General features: G+C 35.9%; 2 protein-coding genes across 4 annotated transcripts; both read right to left on the bottom strand.

Annotated features, from left to right (window-relative positions):
- Positions 1-966: 966 nt before the first annotated feature.
- LOC127636588 (mothers against decapentaplegic homolog 9-like) lies at positions 967-10,008 on the bottom strand. 3 transcript variants are annotated; one of them, XM_052117212.1, is made up of 7 exons: positions 9,582-10,008; positions 8,187-8,447; positions 7,202-7,312; positions 6,409-6,630; positions 4,096-4,352; positions 1,764-1,945; positions 967-1,104 (listed from the first exon to the last, which is right to left on the bottom strand). In XM_052117212.1, exons 1-6 carry the CDS (start codon positions 9,994-9,996, stop codon positions 1,802-1,804), a joined length of 1,410 nt encoding a protein of 469 aa, XP_051973172.1. In that variant the 5' UTR covers positions 9,997-10,008; the 3' UTR covers positions 967-1,104; positions 1,764-1,801. The 3 variants fall into 3 exon arrangements, with proteins under 3 accessions (XP_051973172.1, XP_051973173.1, XP_051973170.1); XM_052117213.1 differs by lacking the exon at positions 967-1,104 and having other exon boundaries at positions 1,534-1,945; positions 7,202-7,309; XM_052117210.1 differs by lacking the exon at positions 967-1,104 and having other exon boundaries at positions 1,535-1,945.
- A 5,766-nt stretch (positions 10,009-15,774) lies between these two features.
- On the bottom strand, positions 15,775-25,759 carry LOC127636590 (dolichyl-phosphate beta-glucosyltransferase-like). The gene is given in 8 exon segments (XM_052117215.1): positions 15,775-15,912; positions 16,958-17,043; positions 17,157-17,281; positions 17,283-17,309; positions 18,073-18,132; positions 18,344-18,457; positions 24,968-25,136; positions 25,430-25,759. Coding segments are annotated over 7 exon segments (543 nt in total). The 5' UTR covers positions 24,983-25,136; positions 25,430-25,759; the 3' UTR covers positions 15,775-15,796.
- Between the last annotated feature and the right edge of the window lie 177 nt (positions 25,760-25,936).

Below are 25,936 nucleotides of genomic sequence, written 5' to 3'. Positions count from 1 at the left end.
TTTAAAAGGATCTGATCATTCTTATGTACTGCTGACATCATGACGCTCTTTGATATCATGAAATTAATTAACATCTAAATCTACTGTGCATCAAAGTGTATTTGGGTAATTTTATTGTCTTTTTAAATAATATATTGGCAGCTGTTCTTGTAGAAATTATTTTATATGGAATTAGAATAAGTATATTTATTTCATGCTCTTTTGTAACACTATTATAACTTTCATTACTTAAGTCATTAACATTATATAATGCTTAATTGGTCATTCGTGTACATCATGAACATACATGAATCAATGTTACAAGACATTTCAATGTACTTTAGATAAAATGTAATGCAACTTACTATTAATTGTTATCTTGAGTGTAGCTGAAAGATACAGCATACACAGTTGTTTAATCATATTTTTTATTATTATTTTAAAGATGAGCGAAGATGAGTTACTATGAGCGATCAAATAAAGTTTTTAATGATGTTGTGAGAATTGATAACCTGGATTTTTCAGCTTTGTTAGTGTTGATACCAAATATATAATTAAAGAAAAAATGTCATCATAAAACGTCATATTTCTCATGGCCACAAAAAAAATAAACGGGCACAAATTTGAGGGAACCTGTGTACTACAAAAACTAGAACGCTAAAATGACAGAAAATGCTATAGTAGGCACATATTAGCTAAATGGAACACGAAACAAACACTACCTTAAACACATTTCAGTAACACTTTACAGTAAGGTTCCATTTGTTTATATTGGTTAACATGAAAAATACTTTTACAGCATTTATTAATCTTGGATAATGTTAGTGACTCCAGCCAGGTCTCCTAAGCAACCAAATTGACCCGGTTGCTAGGGAGGATAGAGTCACATGGGGTAAACTCGTGGTTGCTATAATGTGGTTCTCGCTCTTGTTGGGGCGCGTGGTGAGTAGTGCATGGATGCCGCGGGGAATAGCGTGAAGCCTCCACATACGCCATGTCTCTGCGGTAACGCGCTCAACAAGCTATGTGATAAGATGCGCGGATTCACGGTCTCAGACGTGGAGGCAGCTGAGATTCGTCCTCCACCACCTGGATTGAGGCGAGTCACTACGCCACCACGAGGGCCTAGAGTGCATTGGGAATTGGGCATTCCAAAATGGGGAGAAAAGAAATCTTGGTTAATGTTAATTTCAACATTTTCAAATTAAAAGGAACTATTTTTGGACTGCTGCCTGCAATTTTTTACACTTAAATTTAAAAGCTCACCATTTACACATACTGTGGACTACATGTCAAAAATTTTGTCTATTTTTGTTTTTAGAAATCCCCTAAATTAAAACAAGACCCCAATTAACTAATATTGTATATGTACAATTGTGCAATGAACAATTGTATTTTATTAACTAACATTAACAAAGATTACTTAATGCAGTTAAAAATATATTGTTCATTGTTAGTTCATGATACATAATACATTATTTAATGTTAACAAATTGAACCTTATTGTAAAGTGTTACCCACATTTCTTTGGGTTCCTAATTGCTAGATGTTATCTGAATAGATTTCAACTACTACATACTGTGAAGTATCAATCTTTATTGTTTAATTACAAAATGCAACGCTTGTCTTACCACACAACTGTTTTAAATGGCATAATACTGCACATATCTCATCACTGTCATTACAGCAAGTTATTATGGTACAGGTAGAGCTATAGATATTTTCACAAGAGAGAAAGCATTGTGTCCTGGGTTGCTACAAATTATTTTGGTGAACTTTATTACCCTTATTCTGTTCTTCTGGCTTTGTTGTATCAAATATATTAGGACACAGAGGAAATAGGATTGTGCGGAGAACCCATTTGTGTCAGAACTTTGTCTAGCCACTGCAGTGGCCCATGCAGGTGGATTTCTATCCAACAGGGGGTGCTGGTGACATCCTGACGATGGTACTCGGCACCCCAGCCCTGAGAAGAGTGAGAAAGAAATATTCTGTATTATCCTGCATTGGTTTAATTTTGAATTCTTGCTCATTCTACTTGCTTCTGTCAATATTAATGACAATAATACAAGACCTTGCTGATTACAGAACTATTTTAGATGCAAACTAATATGTGGATTTAAAAAAAAAAATTAAAAAAAAAAACAATATTTCAGCAAAAAGGCATGAGAGGTGTTCTATATTGTGAATATAGTCACGGCTGAGTCTGCAACCGCTTCAGCCATGACTATATTCACAATATGGAACAGCCTAGAGTGCGTTATTGCTTTTCTAAAACGGTCACCACATAATACAAATATTAAGAACATAACTCTTCATTAAAATTTTATATTTTGTAAGTAAAATTATTAAATGCCATACTTCCACCACAAAATATAGTCCCTTGCTGTAAACAGAATGTTGATAGGCAACAAGAATAACTGTCAGCTATGGGTGCTACGTAGTGATACACTAAAGTTGTTTACCAATCAGCATCCAGTGCCACATTCAAAGTCAAACCACATTTACAGGAGATTTGAAATCATCAGGTTATTCTCTGCTATTGACTTCAAAATGTAAACAGGCATGTGCAAAACACATTGGATATGTCAGAAAGAACCTCAGTAAAGGTGTTTACATGCAACGTGAAATCAGGTTTATGGGCAAAAATCTATGCGTGTCGATTGTTTTTTGCTTATAACGGTAAGCAAAAAACATAATGGTTTATGACTTAACCCCGATAAAGTTTAAGCCATTTACATGGCCACACACACAACATAATCGTTTTAAGTATGTGCATAATATAAATATAAAATGACTATAAAATAAACATCCAAACCTGTGCGTTTCTCAAGTCAAATAATTTATATATAGAGCACATTTAAAAACAAAAGTACAACAACAACAACATATAGAAATCAAGCTGGGAAGTCTATATGTGTCATATCAGCTTGAATAAGTCAGAGAATAACAGAGCTGTGATGAACTGAAGTGTGTTTTGGCAGTCCAACTACCATATAACAGCAAGCCAAAGATTAGAATAACTACATATAAAGTTTGCATAGCAACACATAGAAGATAATCTATTTGAAAGCCATACCCACTCGAGAGCTGCTGGCCTGTGAATGACGGTGTTATCTTTTATTATCTGTGATAGTGCTAAACAGCACCTGCATTCTTGAAGTTAAAGGAATATTCAGGTTCAATATAAGGTAAGCTCAATCGACTGCATTTGTGGCATAACGTTATTTACCACAAAATTACATTTTGACTGGTCCCTCCTTTTCTTTAAAAAATAAAAATAAATAATCTGGGTTACAGTAAGGCACTTACAATGGAAGTGAATGGGGGCCAATCCATAAACATTCAAATACACACAGTTTCAACACAAGATGCAAACGATATGCGTTAACATAATTGTGATATATTCCTTTTTTTTTATTTTGGTAATCAACATTATAACACAAATGCTGTCAATAGAACTTGTTTTAATAAACTTGTTGTAGGGGGCCTGGGTAGCTCAGCGAGTAAAGACGCTACCCTAGAGTCACAAATTCAAATCCAGGTCATGCTGAGTGACTCAAGCCAGGTCTCAAATTGGCCGGTTGCTAGGGAGGGTAGAGTCACATAGGGTAACTTCCTCACAGTCACGATAATGTGGTTCGCTCTTGGTGGGGCGTGTGGCAAGTTGTGCGTGGATGCCACAGAGAATAGCATGAAGCCTCCACACGCGCTATGTCTCCATGGTAATGGATTGGTGATCTGAGGATTGACAATCTCAGATGTGGAAGCAACTGAGATTCATCCTTCGCCACCCGGATTGAGGCAAGTCACTACTATGAATAAAATAAAAATATAAGCTTGTAACAAGTTTATTAAATAAATAAATAAACTTGATATCAACAGGATTTTATATTATTATAGTTATTTTTAACCCACCCCCACGTCTCTGTGATAAACTGGTCTCTAAATATGGCTCAGGTCCCTTCCTTCAGTGTGAGAGTTATCTGCCCCTTTTATCGTCCACCAGCCAAAAATTGTCTGCTTGCTTAAGGTTTAATACTTAGGGTTAAGAGTTTGCAATAATAATATTGATACTTGCATATACTATATATTATACTAAATAAACCAATTTACCTTGACAAAACTCATCCTGATGGTGCACATCTTGGTGAGTTCATACACCACCTCAAAGCCATGGTTTACTGACTGGGACAGCAGCTGGGCAAACAGCTGGTTGTTGAAGATCTTAAGGCTGCATCCACTTGGGATTTTGCAAACAGTGGTGGGGTGAAAACCGTGCTGATAGTTACAGTTCCGACTCTGTACGAAAATACTGCTGTCACTCAGACACTCTGCATACACCTCTCCACCGACGTAATACAGATGAACACCTGAAATGAAGCACAGAGTTTGAAAGTGAGTTACTAATTGCATATTTGAGACTTTAATTGGTCATTTTTATTTAACTAAAGCATCTTTCAATACACTTATTACAGAGACATTGTAGTAGTACATTAGGTAAATCTCTTCATATCTTAATATCTTTCATTTCCATAACAAAACCATTTCTTTGAAATAAACAGTTTGGTTATTATGTATACTCCGTTAGATGTGCCACTGCCATCCTAGACTTTGGCGACTCATTGCAGCCAGATACCATAAGCATTTAGGACACATTTGGAATGGTTCCAAAGAGGCTTTTATAAAAATGTGTTTAGTGCAACCGCAAAGTTCACAGATGAAAAATAACAATAATAATCTTATAATAATAATAATAATAACAAACATTGGAAATGTTTGATATTATTGGTAAATCCCAGAAATATGGTAAACTTGGTAAATCCCAGAAATATGAGTGCTCACAAACCCTACACCACAAACCCAACTTTCATCACATTTCATCATGTGCCAAATTGAAACCTTCATAACATCCATTCTCCAGAACTATCTTGATCCAGATTATGTTGTTGTCCTTGGCACTCTTCCATTCAGGATCTTTTACAAGTCGATGGAACCCAAACTTGGCCTCTGATCAGGTTTGCCTGGTGTGTGTGTGTGTGTGTGTGTGTGTGTGTACATGCTTTTCCCTGACACTTCTGTAACCTATGGCAACATTTAATGTCTTTCCAACACTGGCACAGTGATGCTGAACTTGCACCCTGAGAAACTCCAACATTTGGTTAGTGTAGACTCTCTTTTGGTTTCTAAAGTGCATTGTTGAGTGGCCAACATTAACTGGCAGCATAAAAACTCTACAAAGTGTGAGTTTTGTTTTTTACTTTTCTCTGAATCATATTAACTAATGGAAAACTATTCTGAGCAAATTTATCTTTTCAAAGCGATACAATGTTTTCTGTTTATTTATTTTTAATTGTAAAACATCAAAGACAAAAAAAGAAAGGTTTTTGTGGGTGGTTGCCAAGTCATTGCTATACAGCTGCTTGTGTTTTGAGCAGGAACTAAAACCAAAATGTTTTTCACATGTATTTTTTAATTTGGTTCCAGTGTTCCGCTGCCTCCTTTCCAATAGGTAACAGGTTAGAACGATATAAAAAAAAAGGTTATTAACATTCTTTTTTAAATGATAGTTCCCTGTGCTAAGGTTGGGTGATGTACCAGTTGCAGTGTCACCAGAGCTCTCAAGCTCTTATTACAAAAAATAAAATTAAAGTTTTATTATTTGCATTGATGCATCAAATCTGTATTAATGCACCATATCTAAGAATAATACAGTGAAGACTGGGAAACAACTGTTTTCTTAGGTTTACGATATGTTTTCTTGTATCTGGATTAACCGTGCATGTATACTTGGTCATTATATATAGTTTTCTAAAGCATGTCACGGAAGGCTACATCCACAATGTGCATTAAAACAAAGAAATGTGTGATCAGCAGTTTCCTAGAGAATTAAAGCACATTCTTATGTAAAAAAAAAATTATAATTATTCTAATTCTTTAGGCTACAGGATGTGGTATAATTCTGAAAATGTAAAAACTTTAAACCCATTTAGACTTTGGTTTCAATCAAATAAAATTATCAGAACGAAAGTAACCAGTTATTAACAGGTTACCAACATTTAAAAATAAACATTTCTCTCCAGAACAACTGAAAGGGAAATCTGCAAAATCTTTTGTTTATTTTCAGTTTTTGTTTTCGTTCCTTTGAATGTTTTTAGTCCCTGGTTTTGAGGGGTTTTAAGTTTGTTAATATGTGGTTGCTAGGCATTGCTAGTTGTTTCCTAAAGTTAATTTAGGTGGTTTCTTATGTGCCAAAGTCAAAAGAGCCCACCTCCAAGTCTATGATATTCTGATCTTTATTGTAAATCTATGGAACTTATTCGCTATTTTAAAACCGTCCGATTGCTCTAAGTGGAAAATCGACAGCAGCTTGATTTTCTAAAAGACCGTTTTCTGCTGATTTAGCAAGATACTATACTAGAAGTATACCTTTTCCAATGTGCCTGCGGGTGTGTTCAATGGTGGAGTTTCGGTTGACATTGGACAGCAATCCAAGACAGAATCGGTTCTTATTGTTGGAGGGGTCGGTGAAGCCGTCCACCAGAATGCTTCGTGAGGAGGCGTGGAATGTCTCCCCCACCCTGTTGTTCAACTCGTAATATGCCACTGAGCACCAGTATTCTGGTTCCTCATAACACACCGGTCTCAAGTCTGGTAGAACAAAGAAAATACTGTATCTTGCTGCCATTCATAAAACATATTATCATCTCATACCTCATAGTTATCCGGTCTCATTACACATTCATGATGCATTCAATCATTTATAGGCAATATCAATTCATATTTCATAATCATTATGTTTCAACACCACTCTGATAACTTTATGAAATATTTATTTTCTCTTTGTAGCCTATTTAAGCATTGAACCATGCCAGACATGCCACCATACATTTGGACAAATATCATACAAAGGAACTTGGGAAAAGCATCCCAAGTGGCACCTCATGAAGTTGGTTCAGAATGTGCGAAGTGTTTACAAAACTGACAAAGCACAGGGTGGCTGTTTTGAAGAATCTAAAGTATAAGACCATTTTGTTCTGTTTAAGATTGTTAGGTCACACAAGTCCCATATTTCCATTTGCATTATTTAAAAGTTTTCATGACATTACTATTATTCTACAATGAGGAAATTGCCTATAATATAGAACGACTCGCATCGTACATTTTATAAGTACTTACTGCACCATAAGTATATTTAGTCTAACACTAGCAGGTGTCTCACCTATATGTGGTGCTGACAGAATGAGTTTAATGGGTTTGGAGGTTTCTCCTGGTTTCACATCCTCAGTGGGAGAGGTTTCCATTATACTGTAGGGTGGAGGAGGCGTATCTGCTGTGCAACAAAGAAACAATTAAGTTAACGTATGTGTTTTGAATAATGGGGAATTTTTTTATTTATGTGATTCTATGGCACAAATTTTCATTTGAGGGATTTATAATAAAGCAAAGATAAAAAATATTAAAAAAGAAAATCACCAAATAAATTGCCTAAGAAATACCAATGAATGCATTCTTGCAACTAAAAAAGCCAGATAAAGCATAAAACGGATAAAACAGAATGCAGGTGTCTCAAACCATTTTTAAAAGTTGATGTTCTATTTAATATGAAACAGAATCTAAAAACATGGCATTCCTACGTGGATAAAACCCAACTTATATGTGGATAAAAATAAATAAATAAAAAAAAACAATATTTCAGCAAAAAGGCATGAGAGGTGTTCTATATTGTGAATATAGTCACAGCTGAGTCTGCAACCGCTTCAGCCATGACTATATTCACAATATGGAACAGCCTAGAGTGCGTTATTGCTTTTCTAAAACGGTCACCACATAATACAAATATTAAGAACACAACTCTTCATTAAAATTTTATATTTTGTAAGTAAAATTATTAAATGCCATACTTCCACCACAAAATATAGTCCCTTGCTGTAAACAGAATGTTGATAGGCAACAAGAATAACTGTCAGCTATGGGTGCTACGTAGTGATACACTAAAGTTGTTTACCAATCAGCATCCAGTGCCACATTCAAAGTCAAACCACATTTACAGGAGATTTGAAATACGCAAGATGCTGAAAAAAGTGAGATGCAGAGCAAAGGTCAAAGACGTTTGTCAAGCACAGGTTTACAGTAAAACAATTGAAAAACAGATGACGAACAATGCCTTCAGGTTAAAAGACTCACTATACAGTGTAGAGCTGTACCTGTGATTTGGTATGGTGGGCTACCAGGGTCAGTCCCACTACTAGGGGAGTTGGGGTAGCTGTGTGCAGTTGGGGATTGATTTAAAGAGCTGGAGGGAGATGAAGAAAATGAGCTGCATGGCATCTGAGGGAAGGAGTCTGGATAAGTGGCATTCTGTGGCATGAGAGGTTCATTGTGTAAGGAAGCATTCCGGAACTTTGCCAATAAGCTGTGCTGGGGGTTGAACTCACTGTGACGTGGCACAAGGACTGGTGGCAACACTGTGAATAAAAGAAAGAAAGAGAGAGAAGTGAGAGTGTACTTAAAAATTTATACTAATGCATAAACCAATAATCATTACAGAGGAAAAGAGAAAATGTGATGTGTATTGATTTTTAAAGCAGTAATTGGATGAATATAATAACAATTACAAATATATTATACTGTATGTAATTAAAAATATATATTTGCAGATGTATATTAAAAAAAATTACATAAAATAAATAATACAAAAATACACACACTTATAGATTCATATTCTGCACATATACATATATACATACACACACACACAGATAGTATATATATATATATATATATATATATATATATATATATATACATACATACACACACACAGATATATATATACACACACACACACACACACATATATACACACACACACACACACACACACACCGATCAGCCACAGAATTAAAACCCCCAGCCTATTATTGTGTAGACCCCAAAACAGCACCAACCCGCATCGCAGAATAGCATTCTGAGATGCTATTCTTTTCACCACAATTATACAGAACGGGTATCTGAGTTACCATAGACTTTGTCAGTTGGTGCCAGATGGGCTGGTTTGAGTATTTCTGTTACTGCTGATCTCCTGGGATTTTCACACACAACAGTCTCTAGAATTTACTCTGGATGTTTTTTTTGGCACTATTCAGTGAGTGAGTAGCAGTTCTGTGGAAGGAAATGCCCTGTTGATGAGAGAGGTCAACAGAGAATGGCCAGATTGGTTCGAACTGACAAAGTCTACATTAAATGGTGCACGGCCAGCGCTTAATCAGCTGATCAGCGGGAGAGCGAGATAAAGGGAACCCGGAGGTGCCAGTTCGAGAGAGACGCACACAGACGTGCTGCTTGTGTTTGCGTTAGTCTTATGTTTTAAGTTGAGTTTTACATTAAACCTTTAAATTGATTGTTCAGCCAGTTCCCGCCTACTCCTTGCCCATCCTTTAACTGTTATAGGGACCTACACAATATTAGGCAGGTGGTTTTAATGTTGTGGCTGTTCTTTCTCTCTCTCTCTCTCTCTCTCTCTCTCTCTCTCATATATATATATATTATATAATTTTTGGGGGTTAATCCAGATCACAAACATTTTCCTGGAACTCTACCTGGCGTCTCCACACGACGGTAATGATAGGGGTTGATACAGATATCCTTCTGCTTGGAGCCAAATGGAAACTCACAGCAGTCTAGTGCTTTCAGCTCATGGTGGGACTGCAGATCTGGCCATCGCCACACTCTGCAGTAGATGACATGTGGCAGACCTTTACGATGGGATACCTGAAGCCTTCCATCCAGGGAGCGAGGGATGGTCACACATTTACTGGGCTGGCCGGGGCAGCTAAGCGCCTTTTCAAGTTCCTCCATGGCCCCTTTCTTCTTCTTCAATTTCTTTACAAGAGAATCAACAGCCTTTTCCGCCCACTTTTCCTCTTCGTCTCCCTGTTTCCAGCCCAGCAGCCTTTTCACAGCTGGACTGGTGAAGGAGAAGAGGGATGTGATGGATGTTGTGGAGTGCATCATGGGATAGGATTTTACTCAAAGCTTGTGGCACACAAGGGAAATCTGTTCTAAATCACTTCTACCCAGGAACACAAGAGTCTTAGTTTAAATCTTAACAGCCAAGGAGACAGCCAGGCTTAAAGGAAGCCCCCTGACAGAGATGTTTTCGTGAGAGAGTCACCAGTCTGGGTATTACCGCTTTTATCTGGTGAAAGAAAAAAAGCAGCATGTCAGATTTTCATTAATGGATTGAAACAGAGGTGAAGCCCCTTGAAAAGAACACAGAATAGCAGAGATTTTCAAGTTTTTCAATGCCCAGATAGTGTGAAATTTTCTATAAATTTTCAAGAAAATTAGAAATTAATAGAATAAATATATTTTTTATATATTTTAATGTTTAATTTTAAAATGCAACAAATCAGGACAAATCTAGAACAGGATTCATTCCTTTCACTGAAATGTCATGAGAAACAACTGGCTGTCAAAAATATATTGAGCTACATTTCACACATAAGATACACAAAAACTACGCATAACACATAAGCTAGACAAAAGTTACACGTGTTTTCTCAGGCACTTTTTGAGTCTAAATTGATGCACAACTTACAGTACATCATTTCAATAGTACACCCAAATGCCAATAGCTAAATCATAAATCATATAACAGTTCATATGTTGTACTTGCTATAGTTTACTTTAACATTGTTACTTCATCAAATAGCAATGTCAAATGTCAATCACTGAAACAACAATACCACCTTGAATAAGAAACAGCATATACTGTACATTATGTATGTTTACATGCATATGAGATACTGAAAATTCACCAATGTTGAACAGAAAATCAAACTGATATAGTATTTTTTGAAAGAATATAGTACTCCTTTGTCTTTTAATAAACAAATAAATATATATCCTCAGATAGTATACTTAAGTATATTAGGGCTGCAACTACGATTATTTTGATAATTGATTCATCTAACGGTTATTAGACCGATTATTCAACAATTATTGCATTGATTATCATTAGCTCTTAACCGATTATTCTGCTTCTGCCCCGACTTAAAAGGTTGTATTAAACGTGCTTACTAACAATAGAGGACAAAATCATCTTTTAAAAATACCTCTAAATGGCATTCACTGAATTAAAGGTGGTAAAAAATACTTTTTATTAAGTTTAATTCAATAAAGAAATTCACTGCAAAAAAAAAAACTATTGTTATCAAGTGTTTTTGTCTCGTTTTCCATTTAAAATGGTCTAAAAATCCTTAAAACAAGATACATCTACTTGAGAAGCAACATATACGATATTTAGACTTGCTTATCTTAAATAGAAGAGTATTTTGTATATAAGTGTATTTTTTACTTGGTTATACTTCTGCGAGTGCAGTAAAGACAAAATATACTTCTATTCAAGATCTATTCTCTAAAAGCAAGTCTAAATATCTTATTTGCTGCTTTTCAGGTGAATGCATCTTCAAAGAATTTTTTGATATTTCAAAATATTTGTATTTTTAATATTATATTCAACATTCCCAGATAAAAAAATGTGTTCTGCAGTAAAGCTGATAAAGAAAATGTACATTGTTTTAAATGAGTTTTAGATATTTTATTTGGAAAACAAGCCAAAACAAAAACTAATCAAAAACATATGTTGTTGCAGTGTTTAATAGGGCGAAGTCTACCCTCTCTCACCTTTCTGTTCACTTCAATCCATATTTAACTCACACAAAAAAAAAACTCTTATTAATAAAGCTGCATATAGGCAATTTTCTTCACGATAAGAAATGCACAGTGGCACATATGATTTAATAAGTAGCAAGCCATCATGTAATAATCTAGCTGCAGTGTGCATTTCTTGGTGTGTGCGCTCAAGGGATGAGTGTCCCCGTGACAGAGTGTGCCTCAGCCAGGTGGTTTCAATCTCTCCCCCTTAGATCGGGACATTCACGCAACTCATAGAAGAGGTGCTGAACAAACAGAGAAATGCCAGTTTTGGAGATGGTCCTTAATTACATGACCTGCTTCCGAAGTATTTGAACTTTAAAAAGCTATAACGCATTAAATATAACTGCATTAAATATGTAACGCTGGGATTTTTCCTTTAAAGAGCTCCAGCTCTGCTTATTCCACAACGTGTGTGCTTCTGTATTTACTTATTTTGTATGTTTGCATTATAATTACATACTTTGTGATGTACATCACCTGAAGCTGTGAAAGTTTAGAGTGCATCTGGACTGTGAGCTGTAAATTCTTCCTCTCCTCAGTCAGGAGTGAGCTGCTGTGCTGCTCTTGTGCATCATCATTAGAGTTTAATGTGATCCCATGTTTCTTTAAATGAGATGAAATGACTAATCGACAACAATTATTTTTATTGACAATTTTTTTTATTGCTGACGTTGTTGATAACATCGACTAATCGTTTCAGACCTACAGTCTATAGATATGAAATCATGCGATTATAATTTACAGGAAAAAAAAAAGAAAAAAACAGACACTATAACATTCTAAGGTCTCTAATGACCCTACACACTTTTGGTACTTAAAGCATAAAAAAATACATAAAAAAATTGTGCAATTACTATTATATTGAGAGAGATTGAGGAATCCGAAAGAGGAGTGGGACGACTCCAAAAAATGGATGAGGTACAGGGGCTGGAATGAGTTCCGGGTCACTAAAGACCCGAGGTATGAATTTAAGGGTTAAATGAGTATAAATCAAGGCGGTGCAACAAATACAACTATGATGTATAACTACTTGACAATTATATATATATATATATATATATATATATATATATATATATATATATATATATATATATATATTATTAATTACATTACAGTAATGAGATTTAGATTTCTTTACATTACTGTAATGAAGAATTGGGGGACAAAATGTGCTTAATTGACATGAAAATAATGTCACAAAGCAAAACAAAAAAAATAAATCAGTCCCAAAATTTGGCTTAAATTTCTTCTAGCAACATTTAATTTGTATTACTTTCTTTTGATTTCGAGGTACATATCCGAAGGTCAAGCTCTTGACAGGTTTTATGAGATTTACCCTTTTCGGGCGTAATCTGTTAAAGATGCTGAAGAAACGCATTTTCCTGTGCCAATCAAATTCAATACTTCACATCAGAGATTTCATTGGTTGTTGAGTTATTGTTGCAGTCAACAGGTCATATAGCCTACTGTGTTTCTCATTGGACTTCACCTCCTCTCCCTTTCCTGTCAAGGCATTCTGATGTAAAAAGATCTGCTAAAAATCAATGCTGTTTGAGCATCTGAAACCGGAGATGTTTGATTCCATCTTTGACCGAACAAGGCGAATGATAGGTTTCTGAAAATATTTTCCACCTAAAATTAGAGGTGTTAACACATCGTAAACTAAATAATGATATGAGACCGCCTAAATGTGATCACATAAAAGGTCTAATAGCAGTGCATGAAATGATCAATTCAAACAGGCAGAGACAGGCAGATCAATGGAGGCACAATATATCAGTTCTCAAAGGCAGTGTATCCTTATGAAACTGGCGTCTCTCAGTCTGAGTGCTGAGATAGGCTTTAATCACCTTACTCCCCCGCAAACGCACACATACACATCCTTTCCATGACTCTCCTTTGTTTTAGAATCAAATGGTTCATTGAGCCATTATTTAAAACACACACAAATATATTCCAGTTAAAAACAATTGTCACAATGTATCACTGTACGGATCAGCGTGAAAACACGGCAAGTGTCATAACAATGTCAATGTTTACTCCGCCTCCAACGGTAGATGAAAAGAAGCAACAAGTTTATCATGAAGCGGGAAAATAAAGTGTGTGAGGAGTACAACCGGGGGGGAAAAACACAAACACTTGTCATAAGCGCCCACGCCTTTTTTTTTTTTTTTGTAATTTAGAAAACATTGTTTTTAAGTTTTAAGCAATTCATATATTCTAAGTAATACCAGGTGTGATAATAAAAACAGCTGTTTAATAATTTACCTTTGTCCGACGAGCCGAACAATATTCCGCGCAGTCGAATGAGAAGTCGCGCGCGCTGCACACTCTCGCGCAGATTGGAGGTGTGCGCGTGTGTTTGGACGCTCCGGCAGCACAGAGCGCGGCGTCAGCCAGACTGGAGCCTAAGCGCCTTCGTGCGGAATTCATCCGCAGCTCTGGAACTCTCCCAGGACGTCAGACACAGAGAGCTCCTCATCCCATTCAAAATCCCATACTCACTTACAGGCCTATTATTTGGAGAAAACGGGTTAATATTGTCAACAGCATTTCGCTTTTAATTCGTTTGAGGATCAGATGACAAACGCGTACAGATGTTATCATTTCAAAGGTGCGGATGCACCTTTTGGCACCGAAAAGTGGAAGTGATTGTGTCTGGGCAGTGTCGGTTAAAGTCATGTATTGTAATTATCATCACTTGACATGCAAAAGAAAGATAAGGAACGTCAACATTCAACTTATTTCAAACGAGTACGGGAACAAACCCTAAGTGTTTTATCTCAATCTTGACATGCTGCATTCTTTATAAATAACACTTGCTATACTATTCAGCCCTTAAAGCAGTAAATAAAGTTAATAGAAAAAGTGGGTGTTAGGTAGCTCCCATAGTGTATAGTCAAAACAGAGTGCAATATTGGCCGAGCGCCAACACGTTTTATCGATAGACCTATTTCTCCCGCGTTCCTTAGTGCGGATGGATACATTTCAATTGTGTGCATACAGTGACTTGTCCAGTTAATGACGCAAGGCAGGATGGCGACAGAGAGTCTAGAAGTTTTACATTTTCACAGTTTACAACAACTGCAGGGGAACGTAACTATACTCCCAATAATGACAGCCCGCATATTTAGTGCGTTCTTTGATCAAACGAGTCTGGTAGGGGAATTAGTTTCTTATAAAAGTGCACCGCAAAATGATCCTCTCCAATCAAGGTTCATAACATCACATACATTGTTGACTTGTCTCTATATTTAAGACTAAGTGATTGGGAAATGCAATATTTCGATAGATGCTTAAAACTACCTACCTAAACTAGTCTATTACATTAGAAAACATTGAAATAGTCCCTGGTAGGGAAAATAAAAGAGCTGAATAAGGAGACAAACAGGATACCCTCCCCATGATGCATAGCAGCCCATTGAGTAAATCACATTAAAAAACCATGAGTACATATGCCAGACCATGGGCCATACATACACTGTCAGTGACGGTTTTTAAACCATACATGTATGAGAGAAAATATGATTAGAGTGGCACTTATTTAAAAAATCCACACCATTTTTTTAATGTTGGAATTGCTATTCATGAAGACTAGTAATGTTGCATATAAATAAAAATTACTTTGCCGAGAGCAGGCCTATATCGATTTGATTTCACAAACAGATATTTGTTCTTGTTTTAAAGGCAGCAGTCTTTTAAAAACCTTGATCAAATAAAATAAAAATCTGATGAAATGTAAAAACTCTGCATCATGGGCTCTGTCTTTTCACATTCAATTTTCAAATTTATTGTAAATGCAATATTTGTTGCAATAATATTGCAATAATATTTTTAATTTGGACAAGAACCATCTACCCTTTTTAAACCAAAACTTCACATATTATGTCAAAAAAAAAATATTTCTTTTTTTTTTTTAAATACATGAACAATCCTCTTATGTGTTTACAGCACGGTCAGTAATGATAAAATGGTCATGCTGTTCACTGATTCCACAGTGCATTTCATTTGTGGCAGTGGGCTGTGAATTAACCGTTGGCCCCCACAAGCCTCTGTCAGACCATGAACAGCACACTAGCAGAAACAAGGGCTACTGAGTTTTTCTTTCAGACTCCAGCTTCCAGGCACCAGTGAGGTAACGTAGTCTGATAAAGAATAGATCCTGTCCCATCTGTAGCCAACTCCAGAACGGCACCAACTTTGACCCTAAATGTGCAATGAAACAACTCCTTGGTTACATTAAGGTGAATAAAAACTTTATTTAAATGTCATTTAAAACAATAATCATTTAAAACAATAATGTCTTTCTATTGCCAATACAGTCTGAAAAGGGGAGACTGCCCAAAAACAATAGGGGGAAACAAATGTTGTTACTAAGGGGAATATTGAAATGGACAATATTTGACTATTTCTTTTTAAATAGATTAAGCTATTTTTAGAAAAATGTCCAAAAAGCACATAAAGGCAGCATAAAACTAATCAATACATCTCCAGTGGTTAAATACATGTCTTCAAAAGCTATATGATAAGTGTGGGTGAGAAACAGATCAATATTCAAGTCCTTTTTTTACTATAAATGTCCACTTTCACATTCTTCTTTTGTTTTTGGCAATTCACATTATTTGGGCATATCAACACCTGATTTATTATAACTGATGATAAAAAAAGGACTAAAACATTGATCCGTTACTCACCCACACCTATCAGATTGCTTCAAATGATATGGATTAACCACTGAAATCTTGTGGATTACTTTTATGCAGGCTATATATGCTTTATGGACTTTCAAAGTTCTGGTCACCATTCGCTTGCATTGTATGGACCTACATAGCTGAGATATTCTTCTAAAAATCTTTCTTTGTATGTATATGTGTGTATGTGTGTAATAACGTATTACAATATAAACAATTAAAAGTAAATTAATTTCCGAAATGGCTTAATGATTGTGAACTGCTCTGTAATAGCTGGAAACACTCACAAGCTCCGCGTGCTTGAAGAAAATACAATGCCACATTTTCACTATGAAAGATGCAGCACATGCATTTATTTAATTAAATTGTATTCTTTTTAAGTTTGATAAATAGCATTAGGTCATATCACGATTCCAATCTTTCCACCCCCAAATTTAGGACCTCTTTAAATGAAAATTAAGACTTTTGTTGTATCATTTAAGATATTTAATACTTGTCTTAAGAATTTAAGACATTTTAAGACTTACGGATCCACAGGAACCCTGTTTTATCTCACCAACCTTCAATCTCCGTCCAGTTAACCGCCACTTCTGCTATAGGGATTTTGAAACATTGAGCAATATACAGAAGTTCTACATCAAACGCCCTACAAAGATGTACAACAGAGATATACTCAGACATTTCCATAAATATATTAACATCATTTTCAGAATGTGGTGCTGGGTGTTCAAATTGTGGAGCTTTTTGAAGCTGTCTTACCAGCGTTCCACATGCAGGCTGGAGAATGTTTTCAAGGCTGCTTCACGAGTGAAAAGCTTAAACCCACATTGTGTGTCTTTAATCCCCCTTACGCAGAAGAACCACACTAGGAAGTGGAATCCATAACATCAGGAACGATCGGAATACAGACCGCTGTTACATGAAACAACAGAAAAATAAAAAAGCTCATTACATGGCTCTCTGGAATATTTGATTCTGGTTGGTTAGATGCAGAAAATATTTGTGTAAATGACTGCTTAAAGCTAGAATATGCAATTTATACCAGAAGCATTTTTTGTTATACTGGTTGAAAGACTCTTTGCATGCTGAAAGCTATCAATGAATCAAGTATTCTGATACAAAAAAAAATATATATATATATATTATTATTATCTGTGCAGTCACAGGACTGTAAAAGGCCCGTGCAATCATTTCATTCAGCCCCAAATGCAATATTTGTATGGCTTACCTGCCTGTCTAACTGCATACATGCCTACATCCTCGCTCTCAATGGCGTGAGTTGGGGGCAGGACTATCTGAACAACTGCATGCAAGGGGCGTATTCAGAAAGTTTTCTAAAACGTTTATTTTTGCAATTCTGTTCGGTAGTGCTAGTGTCAAAGAAAATGCACACTCCAGCTTTAACTGTAGAATTGATGTTTCCCTAGGCAACCATCTCTCATATTACTCCACTGCCTCTTTCTTATAACATAATATCAACACAAATCAACAGGTCAATTTCATCAGCTTTTACTTATTTATTTGGTAAGTAGCCATTTTAGAAGCAGGATAATCTACACTCAGCCAGTCATATTGCAAAATAAACCCCTTCATGATGATATGAGACCTATTTGCTTTGTGCCACAAATCAATATTTAATGTCCATTCACTTATGGATTTTTACTTTACACTTTACCTGAGCCACTGATTCTATTTCGAGGTGAGCTCTGGACCCGCATGAGATCGCCATGTTATCCTGTGTGGACACATGAGTGCAACATATTCAGACACACAGAGATGTTTTGGCAAGGAAAGGCCTGTTGGCTTTAGCATGCTGTAATCGAATCACATCTTCTGGCTAAGCTTCAAATAACAATGTATTCTGATATTTCATTTTACATACCAACTACTCTGAGAATTACAATATCCTACTTGTCATTTTTGGTCTACAAAAAGAGGTGTCTCACAGGCTTGTGGCTGATGCTCCTAAGACCAGCCTCCACCTTTTCAATGTCAGCAAATTTAGTGGCTCCGTCTGCATCAGCCATAAGAATGAGCCGCCCGCGGCAGCTTAGTGTACCCTGAGCAGAAACAAACACAGCAAGAAAACATTTATAAAATTTCATCAACTAGATAGGTGCTCTTAGCTGAGATTGAGAGCATATTTTAACTACATAAGGTGAAACGACATACAATCTATTAATTAATGACTTTCTATGATCCATTCCCAACTGAGTGGATACAGTATTGCATTTTTGTTATGTCTTAAAGGGGACCTATTATGCAAAATTCACTTTTACATAGTGTTTGTACATAAATATGAGTCGGCAGTGTGTGTACAGAACCACCCTACAATGTTAAAAGTCCACCCACTCCTCTTTCTTATATTTCTATTAATAAAAAACAGTGTCAAAATGAACGGTTTTCATTTCTGCTCTAAAGTGATGTCATGTTAGAGTTAGATCCTCCCCTGAGAGATCTACACACAGTCTGCCATTTTTTTTCTGTGCTGGAGCAGATACAGTGAGAAGAATGTCTCAGCTTCGTAAGCATCATAAGTGTTCTGTCGTTGGCTGTAAAAGTGAACATATGAGTCTTCACATACTCCCGGCATCAGAGCAACTGAAGATGCAGGACAAGTTTTGTTTTTGAAGGAAATGCGCCCTAAAACATACATAAATGTGTGTATGTTTGTGCAAATCATTTTACACCAGACTGCTTTGTGAATATAAAGCAGGATTTTCAAAAAAGTTGATTCTCAAGCATGGATCAGTACCAACTGTTCATGTTCCAGCTTTATATCCTGAAGATGTAAGTATCGCACTTTATATTTTGTCAAATCGCTTTTCCGAACGTGCACGTTAGCAGATTCCACGACTAATGCAGCTAAAGTTACCATTATCTCTGATTGTATTTCATGGAGACCAGAGCTATGTCGGGGGTGGGGAGCAGCAGCAGCTCATTTGCATTTAAAGAGACACACACGAAAACAGCGTGTTTTTGATTCCACAGAAAAAGAGGCATTTACAACATGGTATAATAAATGATCCATGGGGTATTTTGAGCTGAAACTCCACAGAAACATTCTGGGGACACCTGAGACTTACATTACATCTTGTAAAAATGGGCATAATAGGTCTCCTTTAAACAAGCAAGTTTTCATTTGAGAAATGTCACGGAAAGTCTGGAATGAGGAGAACTTTGTCTTTGAATAATGCATTTATTTTTTTCACCAGCGTCAACACTCTCACTTTTTGTGCTCCATACTTCTTTGTGTATCTCAAAGCAACCTGAGGATGCAAAATTAATCAGATGAATAGATCATTAGATAATCCACACAGCAAATAATGTGCTATCTGGCTAAAACACATTAGCCTTCCTGGATCAGATGACTTAAGGCAGAGAGGATTGTTCACTCTAATTACATAGGGCCACCAGGAGATGGTGCCAAGTACATGACACAGAATCAATGATGGCTCAAATGACACAGAATGGAACTGAATGAGATCTCGTTCCTCATGCCTGCATGCTCTGGAGAGACAGCATCCCTGTAGTCATTGCAGGGTTTCCGTTGTCCGGTAATTAAATTGTCCGACAAAATTAAATCTCTCCGGTCAAATTGTCCGATTAAAACTGCCTAATAATCCCGTCCCCCTAACACAATCTGAATTTGAGAATAAGCCTAAAATGCATAAAGCAAAAATACACCGATCTTTTGCTATGTTATAAAGGAACAGGCTCTATCGTTTGAAAGTTATGAAACAACATCGCATGCTGCATTTCAAATAAAGCGCACGCCTAAAACGGCTGCAATATAGACCTAAACAATGAACGATTGAGTGAGACGTTTCAAATATGGCCAGGCAGACTAGCTTTAAAAGCTTTTTTCAGAGGCCAGACGATGGTGAATCAGGAACATCTCATTATAGATAGATCAGTGCTTCTAATCCACGCATTCGTGCAGTTTTTTTTCTCTATCATCAAAACTGAATAGCCTATGTTCATCAGTGCATGGTTACAGTCTATATCAAGCAGGGACATGTTTGTGTGCATTTTATTTTGTGATTTCACCGGAATTAATAGAGAGTCTCCGCAACGGCGATAGATTTTTTTTTTTTTTTTTTTTTTATTGACCACAAGAACAGAACAAAAAAACAGAATATACATCTATAATGGCATTGGTAAGTACAGATAAATAAGTATTAGGCAAGGCACATATCAGTTAAAATAAAAAATAAATAAATCAATAAATAAACTTATATAAAATAAAAATACAAATACAGAGGGGTCACTTTATTCCTCTTTTAAGAGCTCAAGGTCTCTTATTATTCCAGCCAATTTCTGGGCCTTTTTACTTTTTACACATTCCAACGCTGGAAAGAAATTACAAATTAAGTCTCTTTTAAATATAGAAATATAAGGTTTCGTCTTCATACCTTTTGACTTGTGAATAAAAAATTTGCCCAGTATCAACATTACATTAATAAGAAAATCATTTCTTTTCTCTTCCAACATCATTCCAAACATAACATGTTCCCTAGCAAAAGTGGGCAGTGATCGAATCTTTGATTCCAACCAATAGGACATATTTTCCCAAAAAGTATTTGAAAACAGACAAGAAAAAAAAAGATGATCAGTTGTCTCTATGTCACTTTGACAAAAAGTGCAGGCATTTACTTCAAAATTAAATCGTTGTCTTAAAAATTCACTTGACGGGTATACCCCATTGAATATTTTAAAATGAGTTTCCTTAGCTTTAGGAGCCACTGGAAAGCTAATATACTGTGTTCGCAATTTTCTAATAGTTTGTTTATCATAAGATTGCAAAACACAGTTATTATACAGAAGTGTCGGATATACTATAGAATTGAAACAAGAGCGGATAAGTTTGTTGGGAAGCATTGCTCTGAGGTCATTACCATTGAAGAGAAGGGATGGAAGTTCACAAGGTCCATCAAATATGTTGACAGAAGTGTTTTGTACAAGATTTATAAAACTTTTGGAATCGCATTTAAGACACGCTCAAAATGTTTATGTTCACATTGTATATTATATTTAGCACAAAAGTCTTTAAAAGTTAACAATCTCCCATCTTCATCTATCAAGTGAAGAACTGACCAAATACCTTTCTCAAGCCACTCAAGAACACATAGAGACTTATATTTAGAAACAATAAATCTATTGTTCCATATTGGGATTTTATGTGGAGAAAAGTTGTGGTTATATAATAACTTCCAATATAATAAAATCTGTTGGTGAAAGGAAGATAATTTGATTGGCAGTCTGGAAACAGTGTAATCACATCTCAATAGAAAATCAATTCCACCCAATTTTCTAAATATACCTCTGGGAATGCAAAACCAGAAACTATTTTCATTTGTTATAAAAGTTTTTAGCCATTTGACCTTTAACCTTTAACATACCATTTATACAATCGAAGTCAAAGGCTTGTAATCCACCAGCAACGGCGATAGATTGAAACGCGCGTCCTAGTGAAGATTGCGCAACTCGCGCAGCGCGTCGTCCATGCAACTGATAGCAGCGGACACGAGCGCTCAGCTTGATTTCAAAAACAACATATTTTAGCGCTAGATCTCTTATTTAATAACGGACTAAATGAATGATCTGCTAGTTAACTGGAGATGTTTTATTTATTTGTATTAGGTACATCCGTGCCTCAATGTTTCAAAAAGTGAATGTGTGTGAAACCACAGTAAAAAACAATTGGCGTTGATTGACGCCAATCGGACGTTCATGTTTTTTTTTTCGTCTATTTGAAAGTTAAGCTAATAATAATATGTTGCCTTCTATACGGCCTGATTGTGTCATTTTTTAAGTTACATAGACTGCCTCCAGTTTTCCTCAACTTGACTAATTAAGAGGCGATATATTTGACCGGCATATCATCAAAATGTCCGTAAAACAAAACCTCTGTGACCGGCACCATTTTTTTCTAGCGGAAACTCTGAGTCATTGTTGTATTTGCATGTGTAATTAGATCTTATGTACAACTATTAGATTTAATTTGTTCTGAGAGGCTTTTGAAAACTTGGAGGTATTTTTGAACACAAGGATAAATAATTTTTGTAATGCTATAACTTTTGATTGCTTTGTCGTATCAACACAAAATGTAACTCAATTAAAGATGGCATGATTGGGAACAAAACAAAAGCGTTTTTTGGAGTTACCTTATTTATACCTTGAGACAAATAATCTACAAGCAAAAATATAAGGGGGGTAGTAAATTTTTGGTGATTTTTCAGCAGTTCGTTAGGATGGGAGTCTCCAAATTAACCCTAATCTATACCATTACATTTTTTTAAGATTTAGGCCTTTAATTTTAAGTATGCCACTGAAACAGGAAATCTTTAGGAGCTTAAAGGGTTAAGGTCAAATAAAGCCTTTTACCTCTGTAGTTTTGTCATTGCTGCCATCATCTACTACAATGACTTCATAGATAAATGATGGATTCTTCTTCTAGAAAGTCAGCAGGAGACCAATACCTTGGTTAGATAGTCAGACTTTAGAAAAATCACTGTCTTGTGGTGAAGAAAAGCACACTGCTAATGAAGAATCCCACAAGTTCCACCTCAGCTCAAGTTTTTGAAGATATGCAAGAATGCTCTACCGCCCCACTCTACCACATAACAGAATTTAACCAAACAATTTACAACACTACTTTACAATAAAATGTAAGGAAATCATAAGCAATTGTTGCACCTGTCTGTTCTCCAGGTATTCCATGGCTTCATCCATCAAGACCGATACATACATAACAAACTTAAATCCTCTTATTGTTAAGAGCACATTAATTATCTTAAAAAGGAATATGCCAGGTTCAATATAAGTTCAACTTAATCGACAGCATTTGTGGCATAATATTGATTACTAAAATAAAAAAGTGAGTTCCGTCTCCTTCTTTAAAAAAAGCAAAAATTGAAGTTACAGTGAGGCACTTACAATGGAAGTGAATGGGGCCAAACTATAAACATTAAAATACTCACCATTTCAAATGTATAGCCACAAGATGAAAAAAATGTGCGTGTAAACATAATTTTAGTGTGATAATATTGCTTGCTAACCTTTTCTGTTTAAAGTTATATCCAATTTTACAACTTCGTTGCCATGAAGGTGTAATGTCAACAAACCCTCAAACGATGGAAAAATCATGATATATACAACTTTACAGCTCAATTAATACACAAGTTTTAACAGAAGAATTGTTTTTGTACAATTATAAGCTTTGCATTTCTACGTTTAAACCCTTTTAACTTAATAAAATTGGCCCCATTCACTTCCATTTTAAGTGCCTCACTGGAACTTCGATTTTAGCTTTAGGAGGGACGAGTCTAAATAATTTTTTATAAAATGATTATATAAATTAAAGATTTTATATTATAACACGATTTAACTATTAGATTAATACAAGTCATAATACACTCAAAACAGTGGCGATTATAGTGGACTTTAGGAGGAATACCCTCCTAATGTTGTACTTCACCAGCTGAGGAAGTTCAACCTGCCACATGCGCTTCTGATACAGTTCTACTCAGCAGTCATTGAGTCTGTCCTCTGCAATTCAATAACTGTCTAGTTTGGTTCTGCTTCCAAGTCAGACGGATTATTGGCTCTCACCTTCTCACCCTCCAGAACTGTACACCTCCAGAGCGAGGAAAAGGGCTGAAAATTTCACTTTGGACCCCATTCACCCAGCACACTACCTTTTTGAACTGTTGCCCTCTGGCCGGCGCTACAGAGCACTGAGCACCAGAACATTCTAGTCTCACAGGCCGTTCACATTATAAACGGTTAATACTGCCCCAATACTCTCCACTGTGGCAATACAATCAAGTACATATTCAACTATTCATTCATATTTATATTCCATTTATATTTATTTGACATATCCTACCTCTTCTGCACAATACATTAAATCACCTTGCACATAACAGTATATCTGTATACAATATATTTGAGCAACATTATTGCCCTACTGTAGTTTCCTCTATATAATTATCAGTCATATCTTATTTAACTGTTTATAAGCATATTTCAATGTTTGTATGTATATGTTGTATATATTATTTTTTAGGTATTCTATTTGCACTGGAAGCTTGTCACCATGACAAATTCCTTGTGTGTGGGGGTGGGGGGTGTAAGCATACTTGGCAATAAAGCACATTCTGATTCTGATAATGCAGAAGGCTGAAAATAGAAGTGTTGGACTGTGTGGAAAAAACATGGTGTATGAACAAATACTATTTTGATACTCCAGCTGAAACCACATTGTAAAATTAAGGTCGATTTGAACCACGGAACAATTTTTGACAGCACTCAAAATTACAGTGGAACAGTAAATAATCCAAGGCGATTTGTGTCTCGAAATCAGCTATGAAAATTTAAATCAGATTTTAGCTTTAATTACAGGGGAGTATCAAATTATTAAACATTTGATTAGAATGGGTTAAATGTATAATGCATCATATTGTAGTCACAGCAATGGCATCCTTTTGGTTATAACTAAATTGCCAAACATAATTTTCCATCAAGTGAATAAAACTGTGATGTGAATGCCTATGAAAACAACTCACATCTGAGTTCCTCATTGTATGAAGGGACGACCACAGACAGCTCCAGTGAGTGAGGCTCCAACAGACTGTTGAAAGACTCCTTCTTGCCCTCTACAGTATAGAAGTATTTCTCCTTTTCATGGCGAGTCTGATCTACAATCGTAGCACTGACATGAGCAATCACAGCAACCTGCGGACATGAACAAACAGGTTATGACACAATGAAGGTGCCACTTACCTGTTTAGCTGGATGAATGGGTGAAGCTAAACTACATTGTGACCACAGATTGCTACAAAATTGCCACATAGGCTCATTTATAATAATTCATTGTATTCAAAATTGTAAATATATTATTTATAAAATGCATTAAAAACAAAATAATAGACTGGCATTGAGAAACTAAGACAAACCATCAAAACCACACACGCAATAAACTAACAGTCTATCAAATCTAGATAACTAACAATATCAAATGCATTTACCAAAAGTAAGGCAATCAGCGACAGTAAAAGCAAACATTGCAATATTTCACATAAACAGCAATCCATCCTCCATATCCCATTCAGCGCAGCACTGCAGAGAAGCTGTCACCACTGTATGACTAACTTTAATGCTTTTTCATGCAGAACCCCTTTTAAAACGAGCCTTCCGACGAGTTCATGAGACTAAACAGATATGAATGAGTGCTGTACTAAATTTCTGAATAAACAGTTAAATCTCCATTGTTGAAATTTACTTCCTGTCACAGAGAAACACCTATGCGGAAGTCGCAGTCATAAACCACATCATCTGTAATTTTTGACAAAATGTAATATAATATTTCTTCATGCCTGCTTTGGCATGAAGAAAAAAAAAAACACCGTGCGAAGAGAACGCAGCGCCGAAGGACACTTCACTGAAAACTGCGGTAGTGCCTCCTGCTGGAACGGAAGACGGCAGATTCTGATTCAAGTAGGGGTCGTTCACACCGAAAATGTAAATGCGTTCGT

The sequence above is a fragment of the Xyrauchen texanus genome, chromosome 44, assembly GCF_025860055.1.
Source record: "Xyrauchen texanus isolate HMW12.3.18 chromosome 44, RBS_HiC_50CHRs, whole genome shotgun sequence".
Lineage (NCBI taxonomy): Eukaryota > Metazoa > Chordata > Actinopteri > Cypriniformes > Catostomidae > Xyrauchen > Xyrauchen texanus.
This window is presented reverse-complemented; position numbering and strand designations above follow the sequence as displayed.

Coding starts and splice junctions, on each gene's coding strand:
- LOC127636588 (XM_052117212.1), bottom strand. CDS start 9,996: ATGATGCACTCCACAACATCCATCACATCCCTCTTCTCCTTCACCAGT. Junction 4,353..6,408: donor CCGCAGGCACATTGGAAAAG/GTATACTTCTAG, acceptor GCTTCATTTCAG/GTGTTCATCTGTATTACGTC. Junction 1,946..4,095: donor TCAGGATGAGTTTTGTCAAG/GTAAATTGGTTT, acceptor CACTCTTCTCAG/GGCTGGGGTGCCGAGTACCA.